Genomic DNA, 23194 nt, shown 5'->3' on the forward strand with positions numbered 1-23194 from the left:
CAGAAGCTCAGTGCATTGATGAAGAAAGACGCCGTTTAGCGCATGGACGCAAGTCCTTCCATGATTATTCTGACTCATATTTATTCACCAATAGTCACACGTATAAATACTGCATCTAATGTGGGACACTCATTAAAATACAAAGAACTCTAGGGTACAGCTTGTGCTCCCCCTCCCAAAAAATAATCATGAATGATGCAGAAGTTACTGAAATGTAAAATTCAGTTTTAACAAGGTGTCACACAAGCATTGATAGTGACTGGAGTATTTTGATCAGCTCTCTGTGCTGGGATTCGCAGTGTCAGGTCTCAAACCCAGTCAGGCAGAGCTGTTCTCCGAGGAGGTTGGAAAAATGAAAACGCCCCGTTGCATCAACCTTATGAAATTGTCTGTAAAAGCTCTCAAGGAGACTAAAAAAGACCGAGGCGTGAATAAGTCCAAAAGGACAATTCCCGCTATCCGTGGGCGGGATTGTGGGAATGGAGAGATTAGGAGGTGAGAAGTGTGTGAACATGGCGTCTGGGACGATAACTGTTGGGAGTCGTGGGATCACCTGCTGAAGGTCTCACACAGTCTGTGTTTAAAATGGCCTGGCAGAATTTACAGTGCAGTTCCCAAAAGTGTTCATAACCTTACCGCCCTGAAAACACCGTCCCTCCTGGCAAAAAAAAAAAAAAAAAGGGTTAGTAACATCAAGCTGTTGGGATAATTTCATTCAGAAGAGATAAGGAAGTTTGTCAAAGTCAACACACAAAAAAAGCTACAAAGTGGTGGAATACTCAGAGCACATGTTTAAATGGCCTAGTCAAAGTCCAGATTTAAATTCCATTAGTAACTTTTGGCATGACTTAAAAGTTGATGTTCCACCCAATCTTTGAACATTGGGGGATTTTTACCTCCCTGTTCCTTTGTGGTGGTCCGTCACACAACATTCCACTAAAAACAACGTGCTAGGAACCATGTCAAACAAACAAACAAAATAAAAGTAGATGGTTTAGTGAGACAAAAAGAAAAACTTGAGACATTAATAAGCTGCAGAAATCGAACATAATTAATTATGCAAGAAAAAAGAACAAGGAGACGGCTCATCCGTTCCTGCAGCCACATTTTCAAAACAAAAACAGAACAAAAGCACAACCTTCTGCTTTCCAAAATTCATGTTATAGATTTAATAATATAACAAATGAAACACAAAATTACATTTTAAACAACAACAACAACAAATGTATAATTTATAATCATGTGGCTCTGGTATCATGTTTAAATAATATGAGAATAGGAAAAGATGCTAATTTTAGTATGTGATAACAAATGCTTTAAATAATTTCATGCCATCCAATAAAAGTTGCATTATGTTAAAATAATATTTTCTAAAAAGAAAATACAAATACTTAATCATATTAATTGAAACTGATCTAATCTATTGTGACAAATTGTTAACTATGTTGCCATGCTGATAAGTAGTGCAAATATCCACAGTCAAAAAATATATATATCAATGTGCCAATAGATTTAAAAAAAACAAAACACTGTTGGTTTGTTGCTAGGGCTTTAAGAGTAAAAATTATGAAAATCCCTTCAGGTTTCAAAGATGCTCCATCCTCCTGAGGACGAGGAAAACCTGCCGCTGTGTCGAGCTGCTCCCTGTAGACATGATCCACAAATGCAAGCAAATTATGTTGAGAAAAAACAGATGAGCTCACACATTAACCACACACAGCAGGTTTCTGTCCCCAAAGCGACCCGCATCCACGCTGACATCACACAGCGGCGCATTGTTTACGGCATTAATGATGGATGGAGCCGTTTATGGATTTTAAAATTTATTCAGAAATGAGGGCCGACAGTGTTGTCACAAGATCACAACAACCTGAAGGAAGCTAATAAAAAGAAAGCACGACTAATAGCGACGGCCTTTTGGGGAGGGCCGACTGCCGTTTCTGTAGGGACGTCTGTCTGGATGTAGTCGGAGCTAAGAGCGGTGGGATTGTGATGTGACACTGACTTCTTTCATAAGTTCATAATCATAATTTTTCGGCCATTGTGAGATTTACTGCGTCTGGTTTCTTCTGGTGCAAAATGATGACGCACGTCGGTGACACAAAAGCCAGATAAAATACGACATGACTGCTCAGATTGCAGACGCCTTGAAAAATATTGGATGCGTATCAGAATTAGCACCATGTATGGAAGCGGGGGTGAAAAGATTTCAAATGGGGATTGCATTTGGGCACAAAAAGTGGATTTGGGTCGTGTTTCCCTGCTGTTTAGTTTTGAGTACATTTGTTAACATCTCGGCTTACCGCTGTGCATCGGGAGAAGTTGGCGTGGGCGTAAAGCAGGACGGCAATGTTGTTGTGACCAGCTTCTAAAGCAACGGACAGGGCCGAGCTGTCATCCTGTTGGGCCAGAGAAAAACTCAAGTTATAATGTTTTAACATACAAAGTTGTCAAAATTTTGCCTAACAAAAAAAAAAAAAAACCCAAATCAGTAGAATTCCGTCACATTTACGTCACTTTAACAGGATTTGTGGGAACCTTCTTCTTCTCAGCGTGAAGCCAGAGTGCTGACAGCAACTGTTGGAGGAAATGACTCACGCTGTCAGTCAGGGTCGCATCGCAGTCGGGCTGCGCCAGCAGCAGTTTGACGATGTCGGCGTGGCCGTGCTCGCTGGCGCACATCAGCGCCGTGGAGCCCTCGTCGTCCTGGATGTTGACCTCTGCCCCCTGCGCCAGGAGAGCCCGAACCATGTCCAGCCTGCCGTGGCTCACAGCTAGCATGAGAGCCGTCTGACCGGCCTGCAGAGAGAGGGGCCCCACTCACAGAGTTGTGTTTATGATGGCAGTGAATGTAGAGAAATGGCCTTTTAATATTGAGCTGAACTCTGAGGGCATTTGGTCGCACTGGATTTTATTTAAGGGGAGTTAAAGTTCAGTTATTTAAGTTAGAGAGGCTAAAATGAATGATTAGAATTTAATCTGTAAAATTACTTTGTGTTGGATCTGTTCCACAAAATTCCAATTAAACACACCGTTTTTTTTCCTATGAATACTTTCATATATATCTAAACAGTGAGTAACTAAAGCTTCTTTAGAAGAGTAAACTAATTTTGACTACAGATAATTTTGCTGCTAAGTGAAAGGCTAAAAAAAAAACTGAAAGGATTGCAATAAAGCAACTTTAAAAGACAAATTCTAGTAAACAGTGTCAATAAAATGTAGATGCGGGGACAAGACATACAATCTAAAAAATATTCAGTGTTTCTTCTTTTAAATTTTTTATAATGTAATTAAACAATAATTAATTAACATCCCCTCAACCCCCAAAATAAAGCACATTTGATAGTTTTTCTAAATCTTTATCAGACTCTTTGAATTAGTCCGGAGCCGACCTGGATGGCCTTGGCGTTGACGTCTCCCTTAGAGAAGAGCTGCTCCACCACCCTCATGTCGTCAGGACGCTCCACGGCGGCAAGCGCAGCCAGCATCACGGGAGTGTAACCCGCTGCGTTCTGCTGATTCACGTTGCACACCTCTGTGGTGAGAACATTTGTATTTATTTTTTTAAAGTTAAAGTAAACAGCAACATAAATATGCTACAATACTTTGACTCAATCAAGTTTCAAAATGCAGCAAGAAAAAGTGTGAAATCTAAGTAGACGGTAATATGCTGTTACACTGGCAGATTATTTCACTTATAACAAAACGTTTCCCCCTTGTTACAAGTGAAATTATCTGCCGGTGCCTTTTCATTATTGTGATATTAAGGAATTACCGCTTTAAAACAAGCTCCCGTATCTTGCTGAAAAGTTACAAGTTAGTTATGTTCCATTTTAAGGATACTAAGATGTTTGCAGTAGAAACTAGACCAGAAACACATTGTGAGATTTTGTGGGGTTTTGGCGGTGTATGTATGTATAACTGTTTTCATAACATCTACTACAAGCAATAATTTATAGACACAGCAGAAAAGCTAAACAAAACAACAACAACAACGCGGCTGCAGTGTGACAAAACAGTTTGCTAAAGATAAGTTGATAATATGAAGCATCAAACGACTTTGACACATCCCAGCTTCTCGCATTTCGTGAAGGTCTGGACGTTTGCCAGTGACGGACGGTTGATATTTCACTGGCAGCCTTTTCCAAGAAACATAATAATTATATAATTATAGGAGCATAATTGATGCCTGCATGTGACATTGAAAAATAATTAGTTCTTAATATATTTATGCTCCGCACTTGCTTGTCTCAAATTGATTGGCTTTTGCAACCTGCAGCAGCAAGGTTGTAAATCTCTTCCACTTCCACTTACATTGCAGAGGCCCTGAATGGCCTCGCCTTGAGCTGTATGGCCTTTGAGTTTCTTAGCAAGTCAGTCAAAAAGTCAATCAGGGCAAAAATAGAAGACGATTTATACCACTCTATGCAGAAGTTAAGAAATTGCTTATGAAATGGGACATAAATTTCATGGAAAAACAGGATTTGGAGTCCGGAGTGCAACTTCTACACAGCAACTTGCAGAATTATTAATACCACCTCAACTCTCTCATATTTTGTCACATTAGAACATTAACCTTCCACGTATTTGTGCATTTTTTCTATTTCATGACAGGCAAACACAAAGTTCTACATATTTGTGAAATGGCAGAAACACGATTCGCAAAAAACTGAAAAGTTTGGCACGGCTATGCATTCAGTCCCCCTGATATAATACTTAAAAGGAAAAAAATGTTGATCACCATTACAGCTGCATGTCTCCTGAGATTATGACAGATTAGACGGAGAGTGTTTGTGAACAGCGATTATTGGTTTATACCACAGATGTTGAACTTGATTTGGGTCTGGACTCTAACTAGGCCGTTTCCTTGGTATATTGAGCGGCGCTTTGAATGATCAATTGACCGCACTGGATTTAATTTTTGCAGTTATCAAAGCAAAGGAAAATAAGCACAGAGACATGCCACAATTTAAGATAAAAAAAGCAATTCATTTTCTATACACTTCAGTTGTAAACAAAGTTTTTGCTATCCAAATTATCCAAGTTATGAAGTAAAACGTATAAGAATTAGTACATATCAGAGTAGCTTTGTACTGAAAAGGAGGATTAAGATGGTTGAAATTCACATATACTATAATACGCCTGTAAACGTTCAGCCATGTAGTGAAAATATGGATTCATTGCTAAGGTTAGCTTTTAAAGGAAACATTTATGTACCTGCATCAAGCAATTTCTTGACCACATCAAAGTTGGAGTGAGACACGCTGTAGTGTAGCGCTGTGTTTCCATTGCCATCAGCCATGTTGACTATGTGTTGCAACACTGAGGGTGAAATCATCCGGAACGCAGACAAGTACTCCCCTACTGTGTCAGGAGCGGCCGACTTCTGGCTGGAAACGGAGAACCACTCTTGCTGGAGCGAGCGCAGGCAATCCTGCTGCAAGGGAGGAAAGAGGAAGACTTAGAAAAATAACCAACATATGTCTGAACACTTTCAGGATTTGTTTCGCAGAGCAAACCAGATTTTGGATCAAAAAGTGACATTTGGTTGGCATGCGACTGAGACAAACCAGACAAGAGGCCAAAAGAACTGATGGATGTGGAAAGATGAGATGAAAAGATGCATTTGAGAAAAACTTCAGACGTGCTGATGAATCTCTCCTCTTGAACAACATACCAGTTCTCTGCTGGACGTGGCCGGGTTCTCGCTCAGGTGCATCTTTAAATCTTGGCACGCAGAAAACATCCTTTCACTTAGATTGCATCTGAAAAATAGCAAAGTTGGTTTTGGTCAGAAGAACATTTCACATGAAAATCAAGCTGATGCTGTTTTATGTTGTTGTTGCTGTAGAAAGTTTGTAACACCCTAAAACTCACACAGATACTTTCTCCATTACCTGTGTTGTCTAGACAATTTCAAACTGCCTTTTGATCCTTTGTTGGAGCCATCTTTTCCTTTTTTTGCTTGCCATCCATCTTGGGAAACCTTTCCAAAGGTGTCGCTTCCTCTCCCTTCTCTTTCCTCGTGCTCGGAAGCGGATGTCGGCTCCAATCTATCGAACCAAGGTGATGCGTAAAAGTTAAAGTACACCTAAGACTGAATTAATTCATCACCCCCGTTTGAGGGCTCCAGCTGTAAAACCTTCCTGGAAGTTAAAAACTTACCCTGCAGACACCTTCATAAATTTCATGCTTTTCCTGTTGCTGCTGTGGCACTGGTCAGCACCCTGTTTCTTCATGGCAGACCATGGGTTAGAGGCATTAGCTGACCTGTCTGGAAGTAAAAACACAGGCCTTCACTCTTAGGATTTAACTGCATTCATGAACGTCCATTGCTCACATACAAAGGCAGTTTATCTCCATTCAAACTCCCCAAAAGGTTTCATCCAAGAAAAAAATAACAGCTTGCCTTAAGCCTGTCTGTTGGTAAAGTGCAAACATTTTAAATAATGTTAGTTTACATCTCTCTTATGTAATGTAATATGTGTCATACTGTGCTTTGTGCGGCAGAATAAGAGAATTTTATTTTCTAAACATGAGTCAGCTGCTTTACCTGACTGAGACCACCAAAATGTGAATGAACACTAGGGCTGAAACGATTCCTCGAATGATTCGAGTACCTCGATTATTAAAATTCCTTGGGGAAAATTTATCTGCCTCGAAGCTTTGTTAATTTATGTTTTCTTATTTAGCGCATCGTGTTCCGGCCGGGTTATTATTTGCGTTGCGGGGAGCTCTCACTTCCGCCTGAGTTGTTGACGAAAGCTAAGTGTTAGCGGCATAACGTCCAGTTTTCAAGTTCAGCCTGGGAGGATTTTATTGATTGATGATAATGTCTGGATCTTTTGTCGTTTTTCGGGGTACCAATAAACATCCTTAAAATGACTGCCGCGATGCCTGGAGTATGGCAGCTTTTCTCCTCCCGGAGCTGCTGCCTGGTGGCGATTCAGAGCGAACAGCGGGGAAGAGCTGCAGGTGTATTTATCCAGGTAAGCGGATAGACTGAACACTGCAGGCGGCTGTGCATTAGATGATTAACATCTAAGAACCAGAAAAATACATTTCATATCGTCCCGGTCTCAACAAATGGGTGGCGGAAATCATCGTGGCGGCACGTAGCTGGTAGATGAGTTTCTGTGTGTGACGAACAAAGTTGTCAAATCCCATCGCTAACATAAACACAGAAGCTGTAAATGTTTGGGCAAGGTGAGAGTTCCTCTATTAAACTGACTGAAGATGAATAGACATTTTTTATAAGCGTATTTGTGAGCCTGCCTCTTTATTATTGAATTGAATATAATTTCAGATCTTTGTGAGCTATTATTGTTATGAGTTAATTTGCTAAACTACGGAAAGGTAACTGTTAGGGAAGCTCAGCTGTGAAAAATTGGACTGATGTTGATATGCGGTAGAAATACTGCTGTTATGTTAGATTTACCATTGTACTACTTTATCTTTTTTAATCCGATTACTCGATTAATCGTAAGAATAATCGATAGATTACTCGATTACTAAAATATTTGTTTACAACAGCCCTAATGAACACTTCACTTTATTTAGACGGTGAGAGAAAATCGTGTACCACAACATATGCTGTACATTTTCTCTTTTAATATAGGCGGTCTAAAACCAAAAAAGAACATCTTTGACATGTTTGTTGTAGGTTTATTATCAAATATCACAGCAAGGTTTGTATTTCATTCGTCATTTGCAGCTCCTTGTAAAGTATTTCATCTCTTTCCATTTTTTGTCGATAACCTCTAACTCACTATTTATAAGAGATGTATATGATTGACCAAAAACAAACAACAAAAACAAAAAATGATACATTTTAAACCATTTTTTCAAATAAAAATCTGAATCTAAAAATGTGGCATGCATCAGCCACATTTTTGGCTGCAATTTTGGTCAGCTTTGCACCAGTAGAGTCTGAATTTTTCGCCTAAACAGTTCAGATTCAGTAAGATTGGATGTGGTGCATCAGCATGACGCTGCTACTAACATTAATGACCAGAGCGACGGTGTGTTCGGGGTGTATACTTAGTTTTCTCACACAGATGGGATTTTTTTTTTTAAGGTAAGCCAAAAAGTTCATTTTTGGGTTTCATTTGAGAAGAGCACATTGTTCCACATGTTTATTTTACCTGCTACGTGGATTATATTGAAACTACAATTAGAACTTGGCAGAAATCTTCTGTAGATGTCTGTTTAGGTGAATGACCAATGATGGATTGAAAAATGCTCTATGAGACGTTCAAAGCCTGAGCATTGAACCCATTTGGATGAACCAGATTTTTTAAAGCATATCACACTAATGGAGATTTAACGTACAGTATATGAATGTGACACTCCTTAGATTGTTGTATGGAAAATAATTTGAAAACTGGTTTTTTGTTTTCCTTCCATACGTTGTGAAGGTCTACCACATAAATCCCCTCATAAGGTCCATTGAAATCTATAGATGCAATGTGTCAAAAGCTGCTAAATTCTCATAGGTATGTGCTTTATTGATCTGGATCTTCTGAGATTTTGTTTAGGTCTACACTTCTAATAATCATGCATTACAAAACAAACTCAGTCAGTCTCGGTGTCATGTAATCGCTAAAATTCTTCCACGTCAAGAAAAGAGAGAAAGCATTTCCAGACACCAGTTCCTCCTACGAAGCCCTTTTAATTTTAGATCCAAAGCCACAAACTGCTATGTGGGACATGACGGATTCCAAAACCAAATATCATTCCAAACATTGCAAGTGCATGCCACAGGCCAAACCAAAGGGAGCCACATTCCCGGATGTTTAAACAGCTTTATACTGCACTGTGAAAAATCTTTAAGCCTGACTCATTAGCATTGGACATTGAGAGAGTTTCTAAAGAAGATAAACCTGGGACACAGTGTAGGATATACGTAAACAGAAAGAACTCTGCTTGCCTTGAACTGCGGAGGCTGCTTGTTGCTCTAACATTTTTATCATTTTCTTCACCTCTGATGCATTACCATCTTGTTGGGAGACTTCTGAGTGTTCTTTGGAGACATTTAAAGGCTGAGATGGGGAAAGCAAATCTGTGTTACAGTAGAGAAAACAAGAGGAAAGATTAGCATCAAAGTGACACGACTGATAAACAATGCATTTTACATATTAGGGTTTTTACTCAAAAGTGTACGCACCCCTGTCAAATTCCAGATGTAAAAAAATAAGATTATGATAAGTAACTTAAAAACAGGGCTGCACAGTGGCGCAGTTGGTAGCACTGTTGCCTTGCAGCAAGAAGGTCCTGGGTTCGGTTCCCGGCCGGGGTCTTTCTGCATGGAGTTTGCATGTTCTCCCTGTGCATGCGTGGGTTCTCTCCGGGTACTCCGGCTTCCTCCCACAGTCCAAAAACATGACTGTAAGGTCAATTGGTTTCTCTAAATTCTCCCTAGGTGTGAGTGTGTGTGTGCATGGTTGTTTGTCCTGTATGTCTCTGTGTTGCCCTGCGACAGACTGGCGACCTGTCCGGGGTGTACCCCGCCTCTCGCCCGGAACGTAGCTGGAGATAGGCACCAGCAACCCTCCCGACCCCATTAGGGACAAGGGTGAACAGAAAATGGATGGATGGATGGAACTTAAAAACATAAGGTGACACAACAGACAAAGAGTTGCTAGGAGGGACAAATAACATAAAACAAATGTGCAATAATCTGGTTCTATAAGTGTGCACACAATTAAAATAGTACCTTCTCGAAATACATTTTAATGTAATTTCAGTATTTTGTCTTCTGGATCTTACATCTCAGAGTGAAATTTATTTGTAAGGATATTTCAAAACATAAGTGTCCCACATTGCTGTACATGTAAGGCAATTTAGAAGGACAGAATAGAAATGAAAAAGAAATGACGTAAAAAAAAAGAAGCAAATGCCAGAACACAAGTAAACATGGAACAGGACAAAATAGTAATGCAATAAATTACAGTGAATCTAATGCACATGAAATGCAGCTTACCTGTCCTTGTAGGATTTTACAAAAAAATCTAATAAATTCCTACAAAGGCATCAGTCAGAAGAAGGGCATAAAGTTATTCGGCCTTGTACTATATAGTGATGTAAAGATATTCCTCAATACTGGGAAAAAGCTAGGACCACAATGTTTTATCCAGAATTGCTGAAAACACCAGATGGAAACTGGTCAGGAAGTCTGACAGCAGCAGTGACATTTTCCAATGAGTATTGATTTTGTTCATCATGTAATCTTCTGTTTTCTCCACAATAAGATTGAAATTACAGAAGGAAAACAGCAGCATTTTCTTCCACAGAAAACACCCAGCCTATAAAATCTTTTAATACCTGGTGGGATGACGTGTTGTGGTTTGAACAGGGAAAAATTTGTACTTTTTGTTCTGTTACGGGTTTTCAGCTCTGTGCATAATATTTTTGATGATACACAAAGTAAAAAAAAATATGGCAATGATCAGCATAATCAAGTTTCTCGATGAATCCGAAGCAAGAGAATAGCTTCATCGCAAGAGAATAAAGGTTTTCAAATGGCCAAAATTCAGAACTAAATCTGAGAACTCTTACAGGATCATTCGAAGATAATCTGTGGATAAGAGTTGTCCTCGCAACAAAACCTTTCTAAAGTAGATTAGAAAGACATAACCAAGTTGGGCGTGCCGTGGTGGCGTAGGGGTTAGTGCGACCCACATTTGAAGGCCTCAAGTCCTCGACACGACTGTCGCGGGTTCGACTCCCGGACCCGGCGACATTTACCGTATGTCTTTCCCCTTTCCTGTCAGCCTACTTCATGAAAAAGGGACTCTAGAGCCCACAAAAAGACCCCCTGGAGGGGTTAAAAAAATAAATAATAAAAGACATAACCAAGTTAAGCTGTGGCAGGCTGATAAACTCCAACGAAAGAAGACTGAATGGTGACATAAATCAAAAAGTGTCAAGTGAACTTTTAACAAAAGTGTGTACGCTCTTGAGAGTTGTTTTTTTTAATATGTACCAGAACAATTACCAACACATACTACATACATAAAAGAAATATGTTAAGCAATAAATTGGAGCCTCTATCGTTTTACCTGTTGGATGAGAGGTGAATCGATGTATAACTGCCTCTCCTTCTGTCATACTTTTGAAATTGCTCAGTGGTTTGGAGCTGGGGTAATGGTCACTTTGGTCCCCTGTGAGAAGGTCTCCATTCTCCTTTAAGAGCCTGTGCATCTTCTCTATGTAATGGTTCAGTTTGTGATCCCACTGAAATTGTGAAGACTGCTGGAACTTTGGCTTAGGTGCGCAAGATGACGTAGAAAAATCCCGTATCCTACCGTCGCCTACACCTATGCTCCTTGTCTTGATAGGGTCAGGAATGTGAGATGGTCCGGAGGCCATGTTGCGTGTTTTTAGTCCCACAAGGAAATTCTCATAAATGTTTGTTAACCCAACACCACAGTCTCGGGTTGCCTTGTTCACTGTGTCTGGTGGTAGTTTTGAATAACACTCTGAATTTGCTGTATTTACACCAACTGTGCGGGTTTCCGTTGTGCAAATAATTCCTCCAACCCCATTGCCAACTGATATGGTCCGAGTGAATGTGTGGCTGGTGTTGGTGTGCTTGTCATGCTTGCTGAGAAGTGTGTTTGTGCTGGAGTCATTGCTGAAGGTTTGACTGGTGTTGGTGAAGCGAGACACTGAACTGGATACTGTATTGGTACGCTGGGAAGCCGTTTGGGGCGATGCCAGTATTCCCTGATCGACTCTTCTGATTGAATCTGTGGTAATACCTTGGGAAATCATTTCCTTTGACTTGCAAATAGTCAAGTCAACAGAGTAGGCCCCACAAGCCACAGAATGACACTTCACTTTTTCTTTCTGAAACACTAGCTTTTCTAGTGGTAGCTCTGTGTTGCTTTCGGCATCAGATATCTTTATGTCTGTCCCAACTCCCACTGTGCTTGTGGAAACTTGTATCCCAACGGCTTTTTCACTGGTCTCCACTCTCTCCCTAATCTCCCAGTGGCTCATGGGAACATCCAGGCCTGTACAAATATCCGTCATTTTAGGCTTGCAAGATACCCCCACAGTTTTTGTTTCTGTTGCTTCACCGGTGCTGGCATCTTGAAACTCTTTGTGATTGCCAACTCCCTGACTTTGAGTGAACGGTCTTGCTGTTGTGCCTACACTTGCAGTGTGCGGCTTAGCAAAGCAGGTCTTGTCAACACGGTTCCTGGCTCCTGCTGCCTGAAGTTCCAGCTTTAGACGGGTCAACTCTGTCTGAAGAGCTGATTCTCTTAACTCGGTTTCTAACTGGGAAATCCTCTCCTTTAAGGCAGCATTTAGTAGTTGCTGGGCTTCAAGCTCTGCTTCATGTTTTGTGTGAATTCCAAGACTGACTTCAGTCACTTCTGTTGCAATGGATCTGGTTTCTACTTGGTCTGTGTGCACAGATTTGTTTTCTTTTGAGGTTTTAGATGAAGCCATTTTCGTATCAATGTCAGTTTTAATGCCATTAGAGTTAGTAGTATTTTTGTGCAATAGACTATGCCCTTTTTCTTGCCATGAAAGCATATGTCCTCCTTTGATGGTTCTTTCCAAAGCCTGCATCTCTTCAGTGAGTTCCCTGAACTCTCTAAAGTCAGTATAAACCTTTTCATTGGTGCCTTCGGACTCTGTTTCAGTGTGCCGTTTATTCTCAAAGTCAATCCCATCTTCTCCAAGACATGTTTTCCAGGTCATGTCGTTTAAACTCTTGCTGTCACTCAGCTGAGAGACCAGCTGCCTCTTTTCTTCCTGAAGGACAGATATTTTGACTTGAAGAATAGGAATGATTTTCACCTGCTCCTCCAACTCCTTTAGCTTTTTTAGAGCTACCACCATCTGATCACGGACATGTTGTAGGTGCATAGACCCAAGGCTTGTAACTGGAGTATTTCTGCCAGAACTCTGTGGGCTCAACGTCAGGCACCCGGTGCTGCCTCTACTTCCGAGGGATGAGGTAAGGTGGGCACTCATGTCATCATCAGGCTTGTTGCCATTGTTGTTCTGATTATATGCACCCAGGCCTGTGAAGGGTGAGTGTGACCCAGAAGGGCTTATGCCTCCAAAACTAGCTAGTCGGCGACGGGGAAGGGGTTGAGGTGGAGATTGGCTTATGTTTTTATGAGTCTCCAAGACTGTCTGTTCTACGCCAGGGCTTGGTATTTGTGAAGCTGCGTTTCTCTCAGTTTGTTGAGGTTTTGGTTCTGCGTGTCGCTGAGAGTTGCCCGGACCTCCACCCTTGGAACGTCTGTCATCCAGTAAGGAACTATGTGGCGGAGGTAACGGAGGTCGACCTTTGGCCGAAGAAGACATGCCCAGTAATCTCGTGCCATCGTTGCCAGGCAATGACAGGGACTCGGCAGAATGCACCTTGCCACTTGAAGAACCACTCTGTGTCTTTTCCACATCGTTGAGAACCCCTCTGGGCCTTCTTTTAAGGCTTAGGCGCTTCATAGTGATAATGTTTTGGATGCCACCCAAGTCCAACGGATAATGGGATTCAGTTCCCTGGTATTCAGGAATACAGTCTTTGCTCTTTTGACCTGTTGGGCCAAGAGTCGAGCTTTACTTTTCAGAAACGTGTAAATACATTTCTAAAAACAAATAAAACTGAAGGAACACAAGTTTATGGGATAAACATCTAAGTAAACAGTACATACATAAAATGTTTTGTATTTGGTTCCAAATTTACTAAAAACTACACATTACAAAACAAAAATACAGCTTTGTCCTTACCTCAGCACGATGTGCTCCTCTATGGACATTGCTACGCAAGTCAAAAGCCTACTTCCAACATGAACTGCTTTTGACCATAGTCTCCTTTAGCCTATCCCACCAGAGGAGGGACACAGGAAGACTATCCGCTCACACAGGCGCTGTTTTGAGCAGCCATCCCTTTCCAAAATGCTATGTCTCTTTTCATAGACTGAATCCACTCTATAATTACTGCAAAAACTCTCCCTCTAAATGCCCAGCCATTCTCTGTCTTGGCAAGTTTTTAAGCCACAGACATCCCCCAATTATTTTAGACAGTGAGTAAACAAAAAGTAGAGCAACTACTTGAAACAATACATTTGCAACTTATTGCATTTGTGTTTAATTTGCAATTGTTGCCTTAAACCAGAAGATTTCAAATTCTTGTAAGCTCAGAATACAAATCTGTAATGTAATACCTGAACACCTATGAAACACATAGACATGTACAAATCATTCAGAAATGATTAAGAACTGTAACACTTCAATAATAGAAAATCAATAGTTACCTGGCACATTTCTCAGGATATAATTGTTTTGAGCCATAATGTCCGTTTACGTCCAATCCAACATCTGCATGTAAATACTGTACAAAGAAAGAAACGGTACACACACTTTGCTTTACATCACAGTTATTAGTCCTTTCTCTCACTGCCTCACTTTTGTGTCCACTTTCTCTCTCCAAGCCCAGGTTCAAAAGCGGCTGACTGTACAATGCTTGCATAGAGGTAATGCAATACCTGGCTAGGCTACATGATAGCTAATTCTGCAAAACTCCTCTGAGGAATAGGCTAAGACTCATGGCACAACTTCCATATCAATTTCTCATCAGTAAGCAGCTGCTGTTCTCAGTATTTAGAGGACTAAAGGATGTCTCCCCTTCATGTATATTCTTGCTTTCGTTAAATACTTAGTCAAAGACTGCAGGGAATATAGCAGCATTTCTAAAAATGTAAAACAGGGAACTAATGTGAATTAATTAATAGTAATAATAAGTGGGCATAGGGTTCATTGGGTGAGAGGTGTGGCACATAAATGTTAGCCAGCATAAAAAAAAGGCAAATACTGACAGAACCAGCCTTTATGGTCGGGTAACTAGGTTTGTATTTCCTTTCATTTGTCATTTCTTTTGCATGCAAGTCTGTGTTTCTATTATTTAAAATTTCCCTTCAGAAATACTTGTCAGCTAGAAAAACTTGCTCAGAGAGTTTTGTAAAAACTAAAGGAAGCACAATCATATAGCTTGAATATCTCTTGTCTCTTTTGGGTCAGGTTTTCTGCAGAAATGCTAGAAGGATTAAATGTCCCAAATATATTCTTCATATTCAAGAGCATGCGCAGAAGTGAGAACTGTGAATCAAAATGTTATACTTAGCTTTAAAATCATATCCTGCCTGTGATGACCATTCAAATTTTAAACAATGTTCACATGCAATATTTATAACCATTAAGCTGTTATGATCAACTTTTTTAGATACATGTCAGTGTGTCAAAAAAACAAACTCTTCAGAGTAGTATTTTTTTCTCTGCTAGTTGAGAAACTTTTTGAAGGAGCCTTCACTTCAGTCAGTGAAGGCAGAAGTCTAACAATAAGGTTTGAAAGTATAATAAACCCTCTCTCTCGTAAGGTTGTAAGGGATGAATGCTGCCTAAACCTGATGCCTTGTGGCCATTACAAACTACTACCATGGTTAAGTTATGGCAAACACACCAAGTTTAAACCACGGAAGGACAACCACTTAAAATTTGAGTTCTCAGTGAAGTTTGGTACCTTTAAAACTCACCTGCGTGGCAGCAGGAGCACAGAATGGAAGCTCGCGGCTCATTAGTGTGAAGCAGACCATAAAACTCTAGTTTTTAAATAACTCAGTACCCAAGGAAAGTCAAACAGCGGCGTCAGTGTGCAGAGGCCACCCCTACGTTGTCACATTTCGTCTTTTCACCTATGTTTTTGCCCACTAACCCTCACCTTAACAAAGTTTTCTCCCCAAGCGGATAGGTCCGTCACTGCGCCTGCGCAGACGACAAGGCGCTGCAGGCAGGGAAGCATTTCATGTGATGAGCGATGGTCGTAGTGAAATATTCATCAGTTCTGTTCTCATCTTTGATTACAAAGCATGTATTATCTTTATAGCTCTGTTGTGAGACGATATGGTCATCTGTACGATGGGGAAAATTAAAATTCCCAAAAATAAAATCCAATTCTATGTTAATCTTCTAGTCTGATTAGAAAATAAATCGTTGATGAAGCTCGTTTGTCAGATTAAGAGCACCTTGGAAGATAACAATTATTAAGCAGGTATTAAGCATATTTTTAATCAAGGCGCAATTTTCATTTGTGTGAAAATAGACAAATGTGTTTTTATTAGCTGTAAGAAAATGATTTTTTTAAAAAAAGTTAATAGTTTGAACGCATCAGTGTGTCTGTAATTAATATATGAGGTGTGTTTCCTTTTGTGAATTGAATAACTAAACTCAAAGGACTTTTCATTGTTATTCAAATTTACTGAAGGGGCCTGGAGTAAACAAATAAATAAACAACAACAGCAATAATAATAATAATTATAGTAGCATATACTATATTATTTAAATATTATTTATTTATTTATTTTTACCCCATTTATTCATGTGTAGCACAGTTACATTCCACAATGAACAGCGACATCGTGTGGACAGGTTTTGGAAATACTCTTTTTTGGTTTTCTTTTGTTTTTAGCATTTCAGTATGGCGTTTTTTGTGGGATTTTTTTTCCAATTTGCAAATTTTACCTGCTTTAAAATTTGTCCTGCTTAATTCTTATTTTTTTTAAAGATTGATTTCTACATTTATCTTGCTTGTTAAGTTTATTAAAATCCCTTCTACAAATTCACTTTCAACCAGATCGTGTAAAGACCAGTCATTCATTATCTCATGGTAGCATTTCTGGGGTCGTCTTAAGTTCAAAGCAGATTCCTCGCCTGTTTTGTGATGAGACCTATACCCAAATAACCTTATGATCTATGCAAATGACTTATCCTTGCTCCATTTTATCTATTCATTGCAAATAGATGGTTCAGTAAGCCGATAATCTGCACACCGAGAAACCATTCTTTCCCAAATGCACCTCGAACTTTAGACTTTTTCGGGATCATGCTGTGAAAAGCAACATTAAGCAGTTTTGCAAGGCTGATTGAAAAAAGTGCTGACTTTGGGATGCCTGTTGGTATACATTCAGTTACTGTCAAAACGTATATCAACTTATTTAGTTTGAATCTAAATGTGTGCTTTATTGGCAAAACACTCTTTTAACTGTTCAATATCTACAAGAGCTGCTTTAAAAAAACACGTCCACTACCTTTGGACTTTGCTCTTTCAGACACAATCACAGTGTTGATGAAATCAACCTCTACCTGTTAGACATGTCACTTGTGATTGGCTGGAAGAGCTGCACGCCCCTCCAACATCTCCTATCTTTGCTCTAGAGTCCACTTTTAACGCTGGACACACTCTTTCCTCGGCCCCTTTGAGCATTAGGTCGCAGTCCCCACAGGCCAGCCAGCCAGCAGAATGTCCGATAGAGGAGCTTTCGACACCAACGTGGTGACCCTCACCAGGTTTGTTCTGGAGCAAGGCAGGAAGGCCCAAGGAACGGGAGAACTGACAACCCTGCTGAACTCCATCTGCACCGCTGTCAAAGCTATTTCCTCTGCAGTCAGGAAGGCTGGGCTTGCTAACCTGTGAGTAGCACTCAGTATTTTATTCAAAGCAATAAAGTATTGCTAAAATGTGCATTCATTTCTTGTAAACTCTTACATTTTTGCGATTTTAATTGCAGTTATGTGTCCAATGAACCGGTTTTAGTCAATATGAGAGCATATTTATACATTGTTTTAGTTTTCTCTGATAGGAGGGTCAACATGAAAGTCAGCATGCAGTTTACCTTTGATCAGGGGACAAGTTCAAACTCTAAACACGCCGTACACAACCACTGAGTTCAGAGGTTGAGGACATAATGGATTATCCTAACTCATTACTGCAAAATATTTTGTTGTGTTTTGCTTTGTTTCCATCATTACATCACAATCAATATTTGATTTATTGATGTAAAAATTCAGCGTTTGCTGTAAAGATAACTCCTCTTTTCTCCATGTGCAGATATGGGATCGCTGGAAGCACCAACGTGACGGGCGACCAGGTGAAGAAGCTGGACGTCCTGTCCAACGACCTGGTGATCAACATGATCAAGTCATCCTTCACCTCCTGCGTCCTGGTCTCAGAGGAAGACGAGAAAGCCATCATAGTGGAGCCAGATAAGAGAGTATGCGTGTAGTTATGTTTGTCAGAAGATTTCGTTGACCTCCTCTTAATAATGATAACAGTTTTTCCTGTCTTTATAAAGGGAAAGTACATCGTCTGCTTTGACCCACTGGATGGATCTTCCAACATCGACTGTCTTGTCTCCATTGGGACAATCTTTGCCATCTACAAAAAGGTCAATGACTGTTTAATTAGAAATACATGGAAATATATTATGTCATTATTGTTTGCAAAAAGATGCAAGAAAATGCAGTTGTGGGCCTTTTTTAAAGACATGTTTTAGACACGCTTGCATCTAAAAACAGCAATTGATGCTCGCACACAGCGGAACACATGGACTGTTCCACATACTGTTCAATGTTGGTCTTGTAGCACCTCCTTGTGGTAGAATAAGGTAAACGGTTCAGCTGTTGCTGGTATTCTTTCCCAAAGAACTATAAAACCATTGACGTACAGTAAATATTACAACCCCACACATCAGTGAGGATCATTGGCATTTTTTACCTGACAAGTCAACACAAGCTGGTGCATAACTGTGAGGTGAAAGAAAAATTATATTGCTTATTCATTTTGAAATATTTTTTTTGCAACTAAAAAATTGTGCCGTGCGTTTATTATATTCAACCTCTCTTACTCTGGCACGTCTTGATCAAATCAGTGGCCGTTAATTGCCTGTAAACGTCATCTTGTAAGTTAGCAGTGCAGCTGTGTGCAATTTTATCTCGGTATAAATGTTACTGTTCTGATTTGATGGAGAGCATTTGTGAACACTAATAGACTGCTTTCTAATTTGGTGACTTCTTAAGGCAATTGCTTGCACTGGATTTTTAAGGGCTATTAAAGTAAAGGGAAGAGAAAACAAATGCATGTAACGCTTCTCCGATTTTTATATGTAAAAGGAAATGAAAACCATATGTAAATAAGAAAAAAATAACGAATGCATTGTTGATATTGATCTGTCTTTTTACCTACATATAACATGGATTTCATTATTCATAAATAGCATATTGTAGAATATTGCTATTTCTTGGGAGTAGATGGTGTTATAGGAATGTTACAAAATACAGTTTAGGACTTTATAGCCCTGTGCTATAAAGTCATTTCATTAACAGTAGTGACCCACTTGTTGCCTTGCAGAGTTTATGAGTCAAATAAAAAAGAAAAAACAACTGAAGCTGGATGGAAAGAAAAACAAATGGTCATTTAAACAGATTTTACGTTCTTTTTTCCTTGTTCACTATGCGGTTTACTTTCATATAAGGGTTTACATGCTCTTCTAACACTTATGTCTGTTTATGGTCCTGATTAACAATTATAAATATTCTAAGAGCACAAAATGCAGATAAATACATTGTTATTACTTTGTAGTGCTAACTAACAGTTTCATGGAGCACGTTACTTAGCTAATTGCACTGATTTTTGACTCTGAAACTTGATTAATTTGGGTTTGATGTGTTGTTTGACAGATCCATGTTTTGACTTAACAGGTAATTAAAACACAGAATTAAATGAAGTACATGCTCCATGGCTTTAGCAACATAACTATGGCGATTTTACGGACAAGGTTGACAGAACCTTCAGTTTATACTATAGGAATGAGGCTTGACTTTGTCTAATTTGAAATTGTAATGGTTTTACATCCCGTCAGCCTTTGAAATTTGCCACGGAAAATGAAACAAAAGCCTAGATTTGCCGAAATGTCCAGAACAACATACGTGTTCATTAAGTCGTATTGGTTTTCCCACGTCTCAGCGCCATTTTCCGAAAATTACCCCCCATTTTCCACAGACCACAGCTGGCGAGCCATGTGAGCAGGATGCCCTACAGCCCGGCAGAAACATCGTAGCAGCTGGTTACGCCTTGTACGGCAGCGCCACCATGATGGTCATCTCCACTGGGCAGGGCGTGAACGGCTTCATGCTGGACCCCGTAAGACCTGAGATCTAACTGCCTCTTTGCTGTTCCTCGACTTCCTCCAGCTTAGACGAAGATTGGACGACTGCACCCAACACTAAAATGTTGTTTTTTTTAACGACGCTTCTCTTCAGGCAATCGGCGAGTTTATTTTGGTAGATCGAGACGTGAAAATCAAGAAGAAGGGTAAAATCTACAGTTTGAACGAAGGGTATGCACAGGATTTCTATCCGGACGTGACGGAGTATCTTCACAAGAAGAAACACCCCGAGGTAAAGCCAATGCAAGCACAGCACACCCAATGAGACTCTGGTAATCATAAACCGATGAGATGTATTTATATTTGTAACAGATACAAAGTTTGAACTCTGTGAATCTTGTAACCAGGACGGTTCTGCACCGTACGGCAGCAGATATATTGGCTCAATGGTGGCAGATGTTCACCGAACGCTGGTGTACGGCGGGATCTTCCTATACCCTGCTAACGACAAGAGTCCAAAGGGCAAGGTGAGGAAGCAGAGATTCTGAAAGCAAAAATCATCTTCTTCAGGTAGTCCTTGTTAAATTGATTAAAAACCCAAGCAAAGCCAATTGTCTCGTCTTTTTTGTTCAGCTGAGGCTGCTGTATGAATGCAACCCCATGGCCTTCATCATGGAGCAGGCAGGAGGGAAGGCCACTACCGGGTCAGAGAACGTTCTGGACATCCAGCCCACCAACATCCACCAGAGAGTCCCTGTCGTCTTGGGCTCCCCTGACGATGTGCAAGAGTATCTTTCCATCTACAAGAAGCATAACAAATGAGGTACTCACTCCTTTACCAACACTCAGAAAACCATGGAGCAGACGTCAACGAGATCACCGTCACATTGCTCAAATCTCTTTCCTCGCCTCTCTGTTCTTTGTCAGGTTCCCTCCAGTGGTCATAACTCATGTCAAGGCTGATAAAACAACCAAGATACAAAACATCTGTTTTGTTGTTACCCAATCCCTGGGCTGCACTGATAAAGAAACCAAACCCTTCCCACTGGTGTTGCAGTTTGCTGTTCTCAGAGAAGTTACCCTGTATTTTTTTAAATAAAACAATCACATATCACAGAGTTTCCTAGGTGTAGTTTCTTTGTACTGAATGTTGTGTAAGTAACGACAAGTTATCCGTCTGTCCGTTTACAGTCCCTTCAATCTGTCCTAATAGAATACATTAAAATTTGTAGTTATACTGTGAATAAACGTGAAAAAGTTCCAAGCTGTAAGAATACGCCTGTAAGTCACTGTACGTTTGAGAATACTCTGATTTTTGTTGAGGGAAAAAGAAATGTTAATACATGTTTACATACTGTAAAAAAAAAAAAAAAAAAAGCAACAGATACTTGAAAAAGTGGTTTGGTGATCGTCACAGGGAAACATCTGCTCCTCTTCACAGAGGTGAACACTAATTTTCTCTGACATAAACCTGGCTGTTGTGCTATGATGTAAAATAAATACGGTCTTGTAGCAAAAAATGCAATTTTTATGAAATTTGTGTAAAAATATGTATGAAATACCCCACTTTGTGCCCATGGGGAAAGGATCCAGTGTTGAATAGGTAGTATTTGGAGATCATATTTTTTTAATAACTTAAAATCAAAAAACCTTTTTGTTTGTCAATATCTAGAACATTGCAGAATAGTAGAACACTAATTTATGCTATGAAAGACTGTTTTTTTTGTTTATCTTCTTTTTTCTTCATTAAAAATGAACATCTGAACAACATCTCATCACTCTAATGGCAGGTAACTCTTTTATTATGGATAGAACAATATGTGCCACTTAATCAAAATTCAGACGAGATAATTTTCAGAAATACCCCCCCCAAAAAAACTTAAATGTTTTTATTTTTCAAACTAAAGTTGTACATTTCTGTGACACGAGTTCATTTTGTAGTTCAGAATCCATCACACTGCTAATGGCTTTGAGAAACCAGAAACGGCCCGATGAGCTCTTGAAAATAAAAGCATTTCTGAGTGTTGCCATGAGACCGTTGATGAGTCATAAAAGACCTACCCGGATAAACGGCAACACAAAACTCAGTGTTGACTCAAAAGACCCCTTTAATCAATCGAGCTCATTTACGGAGCATAGAACAGAACAACAAAGCCTGCAGATGCAGACTTTGCTATGCAGCAGGCTGCGCTTTTAGCTTCCAAAAATAGGGGGGGGGGGAGAATCCATCTGATAGGTTTTTTCCACATAAAACACTATTAATGACTGGAAATTACACCGAAATGCAAAAACAACCTAATCCTTCTTTTTATTCCTCTGGTGACATTAAGCAGAATGACTCATGTGAGAGTCTATATCAATTGAACATACATGTCCACTGTTAATTGGAGACAGGAAGCTCCATAGTTCTGAAAGAACCATGTGTTTCTGGAGACACGCAGACTACAGAATAATTAATGCAGCTCCAGCACAGTGAAAGGAGTCCGTTTTTTCCCCTCCCTCCATCCCCTTCCATCGAAAACGAAGCCACTTCCATTTTTTTTTATTTTACTTTTTTTTTAAAATGTCTTTGTCAGTGTCAGCGCTTTGGAGCCGCAGAGCCCAGGAGACACACACACACACCCACACACGCACACACACACACAGACATTTCAGACACCCTTGTTTATTTCAATTTCCCTCAGACTCTGTATGATTATAGGGTGTGGAGTCAATATTTATATTTACAAGAGAAGCGAAAGACAAGTTTGCTTTTCCCTTGCTACTGACTGTGGCCTGCTTGCGTGTGCTTTTATGTCTGCTGGGATGCGGAGCATGAAGAATAATCACCTGATTGTTTTTTGTTTTTTTAGGGGGGAAAAATGAAATAAATCGAAAGCCTCGATTTAGATTTCAACTCCAACTGGGCTTCAATGTTTTTTACTCAGTATAAACTGTTTATTTACATATAATCAAGTGTAAACATTAGGACATTCCATATGAAGAAATGTCCACAAACTGATGACTAGTCATTTTTTTTTATGTTTGAAGTGTAATTTAACTGCATGTAAAAAGTAACCTTGTTTTACTCATTTAAACTTTAGTTGAAATAAGTTCAGGGAATATCACAACCATCTATTAGCATCTTATTTCATTGTCTTTGCAGTTTTCCGTTGGCTTGTGTGCAATAACTTTGCTGTAATTGCGAATCTCGCTAAAGCAACACTGCCCCGGTCAGCGTCATGCCAGTACCT

The 23194-nt window shown here is 39.8% G+C and overlaps 2 protein-coding genes across 4 annotated transcripts; one reads left to right on the forward strand and one right to left on the reverse strand.

Annotated features, from left to right (window-relative positions):
• Positions 1 to 64: 64 nt before the first annotated feature.
• On the reverse strand, positions 65 to 13860 carry LOC114149462 (KN motif and ankyrin repeat domain-containing protein 1-like). 3 transcript variants are annotated; one of them, XR_003596508.1, is made up of 11 exons: positions 13753 to 13860; positions 11061 to 13559; positions 8930 to 9061; positions 6166 to 6274; positions 5898 to 6053; positions 5678 to 5765; positions 5218 to 5437; positions 3393 to 3535; positions 2513 to 2799; positions 2304 to 2399; positions 65 to 1644 (listed from the first exon to the last, which is right to left on the reverse strand). XR_003596508.1 is itself a non-coding variant. In XM_028025349.1 (11 exons), the coding sequence occupies exons 2-11, from the start codon at positions 13468 to 13470 to the stop codon at positions 1579 to 1581; spliced, it is 3618 nt and encodes a 1205-aa protein (XP_027881150.1). In that variant the 5' UTR covers positions 13471 to 13559; positions 13753 to 13860; the 3' UTR covers positions 65 to 1578. The 3 variants fall into 3 exon arrangements, 2 of the variants coding, with proteins under 2 accessions (XP_027881150.1, XP_027881149.1); XM_028025349.1 differs by having other exon boundaries at positions 2599 to 2799; positions 5218 to 5434; XM_028025348.1 differs by having other exon boundaries at positions 2599 to 2799.
• Positions 13861 to 17243: 3383 nt separating this feature from the next.
• fbp1b (fructose-1,6-bisphosphatase 1b) lies at positions 17244 to 21339 on the forward strand. The gene is made up of 8 exons (XM_028024537.1): positions 17244 to 17487; positions 17906 to 18068; positions 18150 to 18242; positions 19856 to 19996; positions 20116 to 20253; positions 20369 to 20488; positions 20595 to 20784; positions 20889 to 21339. The coding sequence occupies exons 1-7, from the start codon at positions 17318 to 17320 to the stop codon at positions 20781 to 20783; spliced, it is 1014 nt and encodes a 337-aa protein (XP_027880338.1). The 5' UTR covers positions 17244 to 17317; the 3' UTR covers position 20784; positions 20889 to 21339.
• Positions 21340 to 23194: the final 1855 nt, after the last annotated feature.

The sequence above is a fragment of the Xiphophorus couchianus genome, chromosome 8 (assembly GCF_001444195.1).
Source record: "Xiphophorus couchianus chromosome 8, X_couchianus-1.0, whole genome shotgun sequence".
Lineage (NCBI taxonomy): Eukaryota > Metazoa > Chordata > Actinopteri > Cyprinodontiformes > Poeciliidae > Xiphophorus > Xiphophorus couchianus.

What these genes read in the sequence shown, in the direction of transcription:
- LOC114149462 (XM_028025348.1), bottom strand. Translation starts at nt 13,470, where the DNA reads ATGAAGCGCCTAAGCCTTAAAAGAAGGCCCAGAGGGGTTCTCAACGAT. An exon ending in CCACGTCCAGCAGAGAACTG is followed by an intron (nt 5,438 to 5,677) that starts GTATGTTGTTCA and finishes CCTCCCTTGCAG; the next exon opens with CAGGATTGCCTGCGCTCGCT. An exon ending in CAAGAAATTGCTTGATGCAG is followed by an intron (nt 3,536 to 5,217) that starts GTACATAAATGT and finishes TTCTCACCACAG; the next exon opens with AGGTGTGCAACGTGAATCAG.
- fbp1b (XM_028024537.1), top strand. Translation starts at nt 17,318, where the DNA reads ATGTCCGATAGAGGAGCTTTCGACACCAACGTGGTGACCCTCACCAGG. An exon ending in TAGTGGAGCCAGATAAGAGA is followed by an intron (nt 18,069 to 18,149) that starts GTATGCGTGTAG and finishes GTCTTTATAAAG; the next exon opens with GGAAAGTACATCGTCTGCTT. An exon ending in ACAAGAAGAAACACCCCGAG is followed by an intron (nt 20,254 to 20,368) that starts GTAAAGCCAATG and finishes TCTTGTAACCAG; the next exon opens with GACGGTTCTGCACCGTACGG.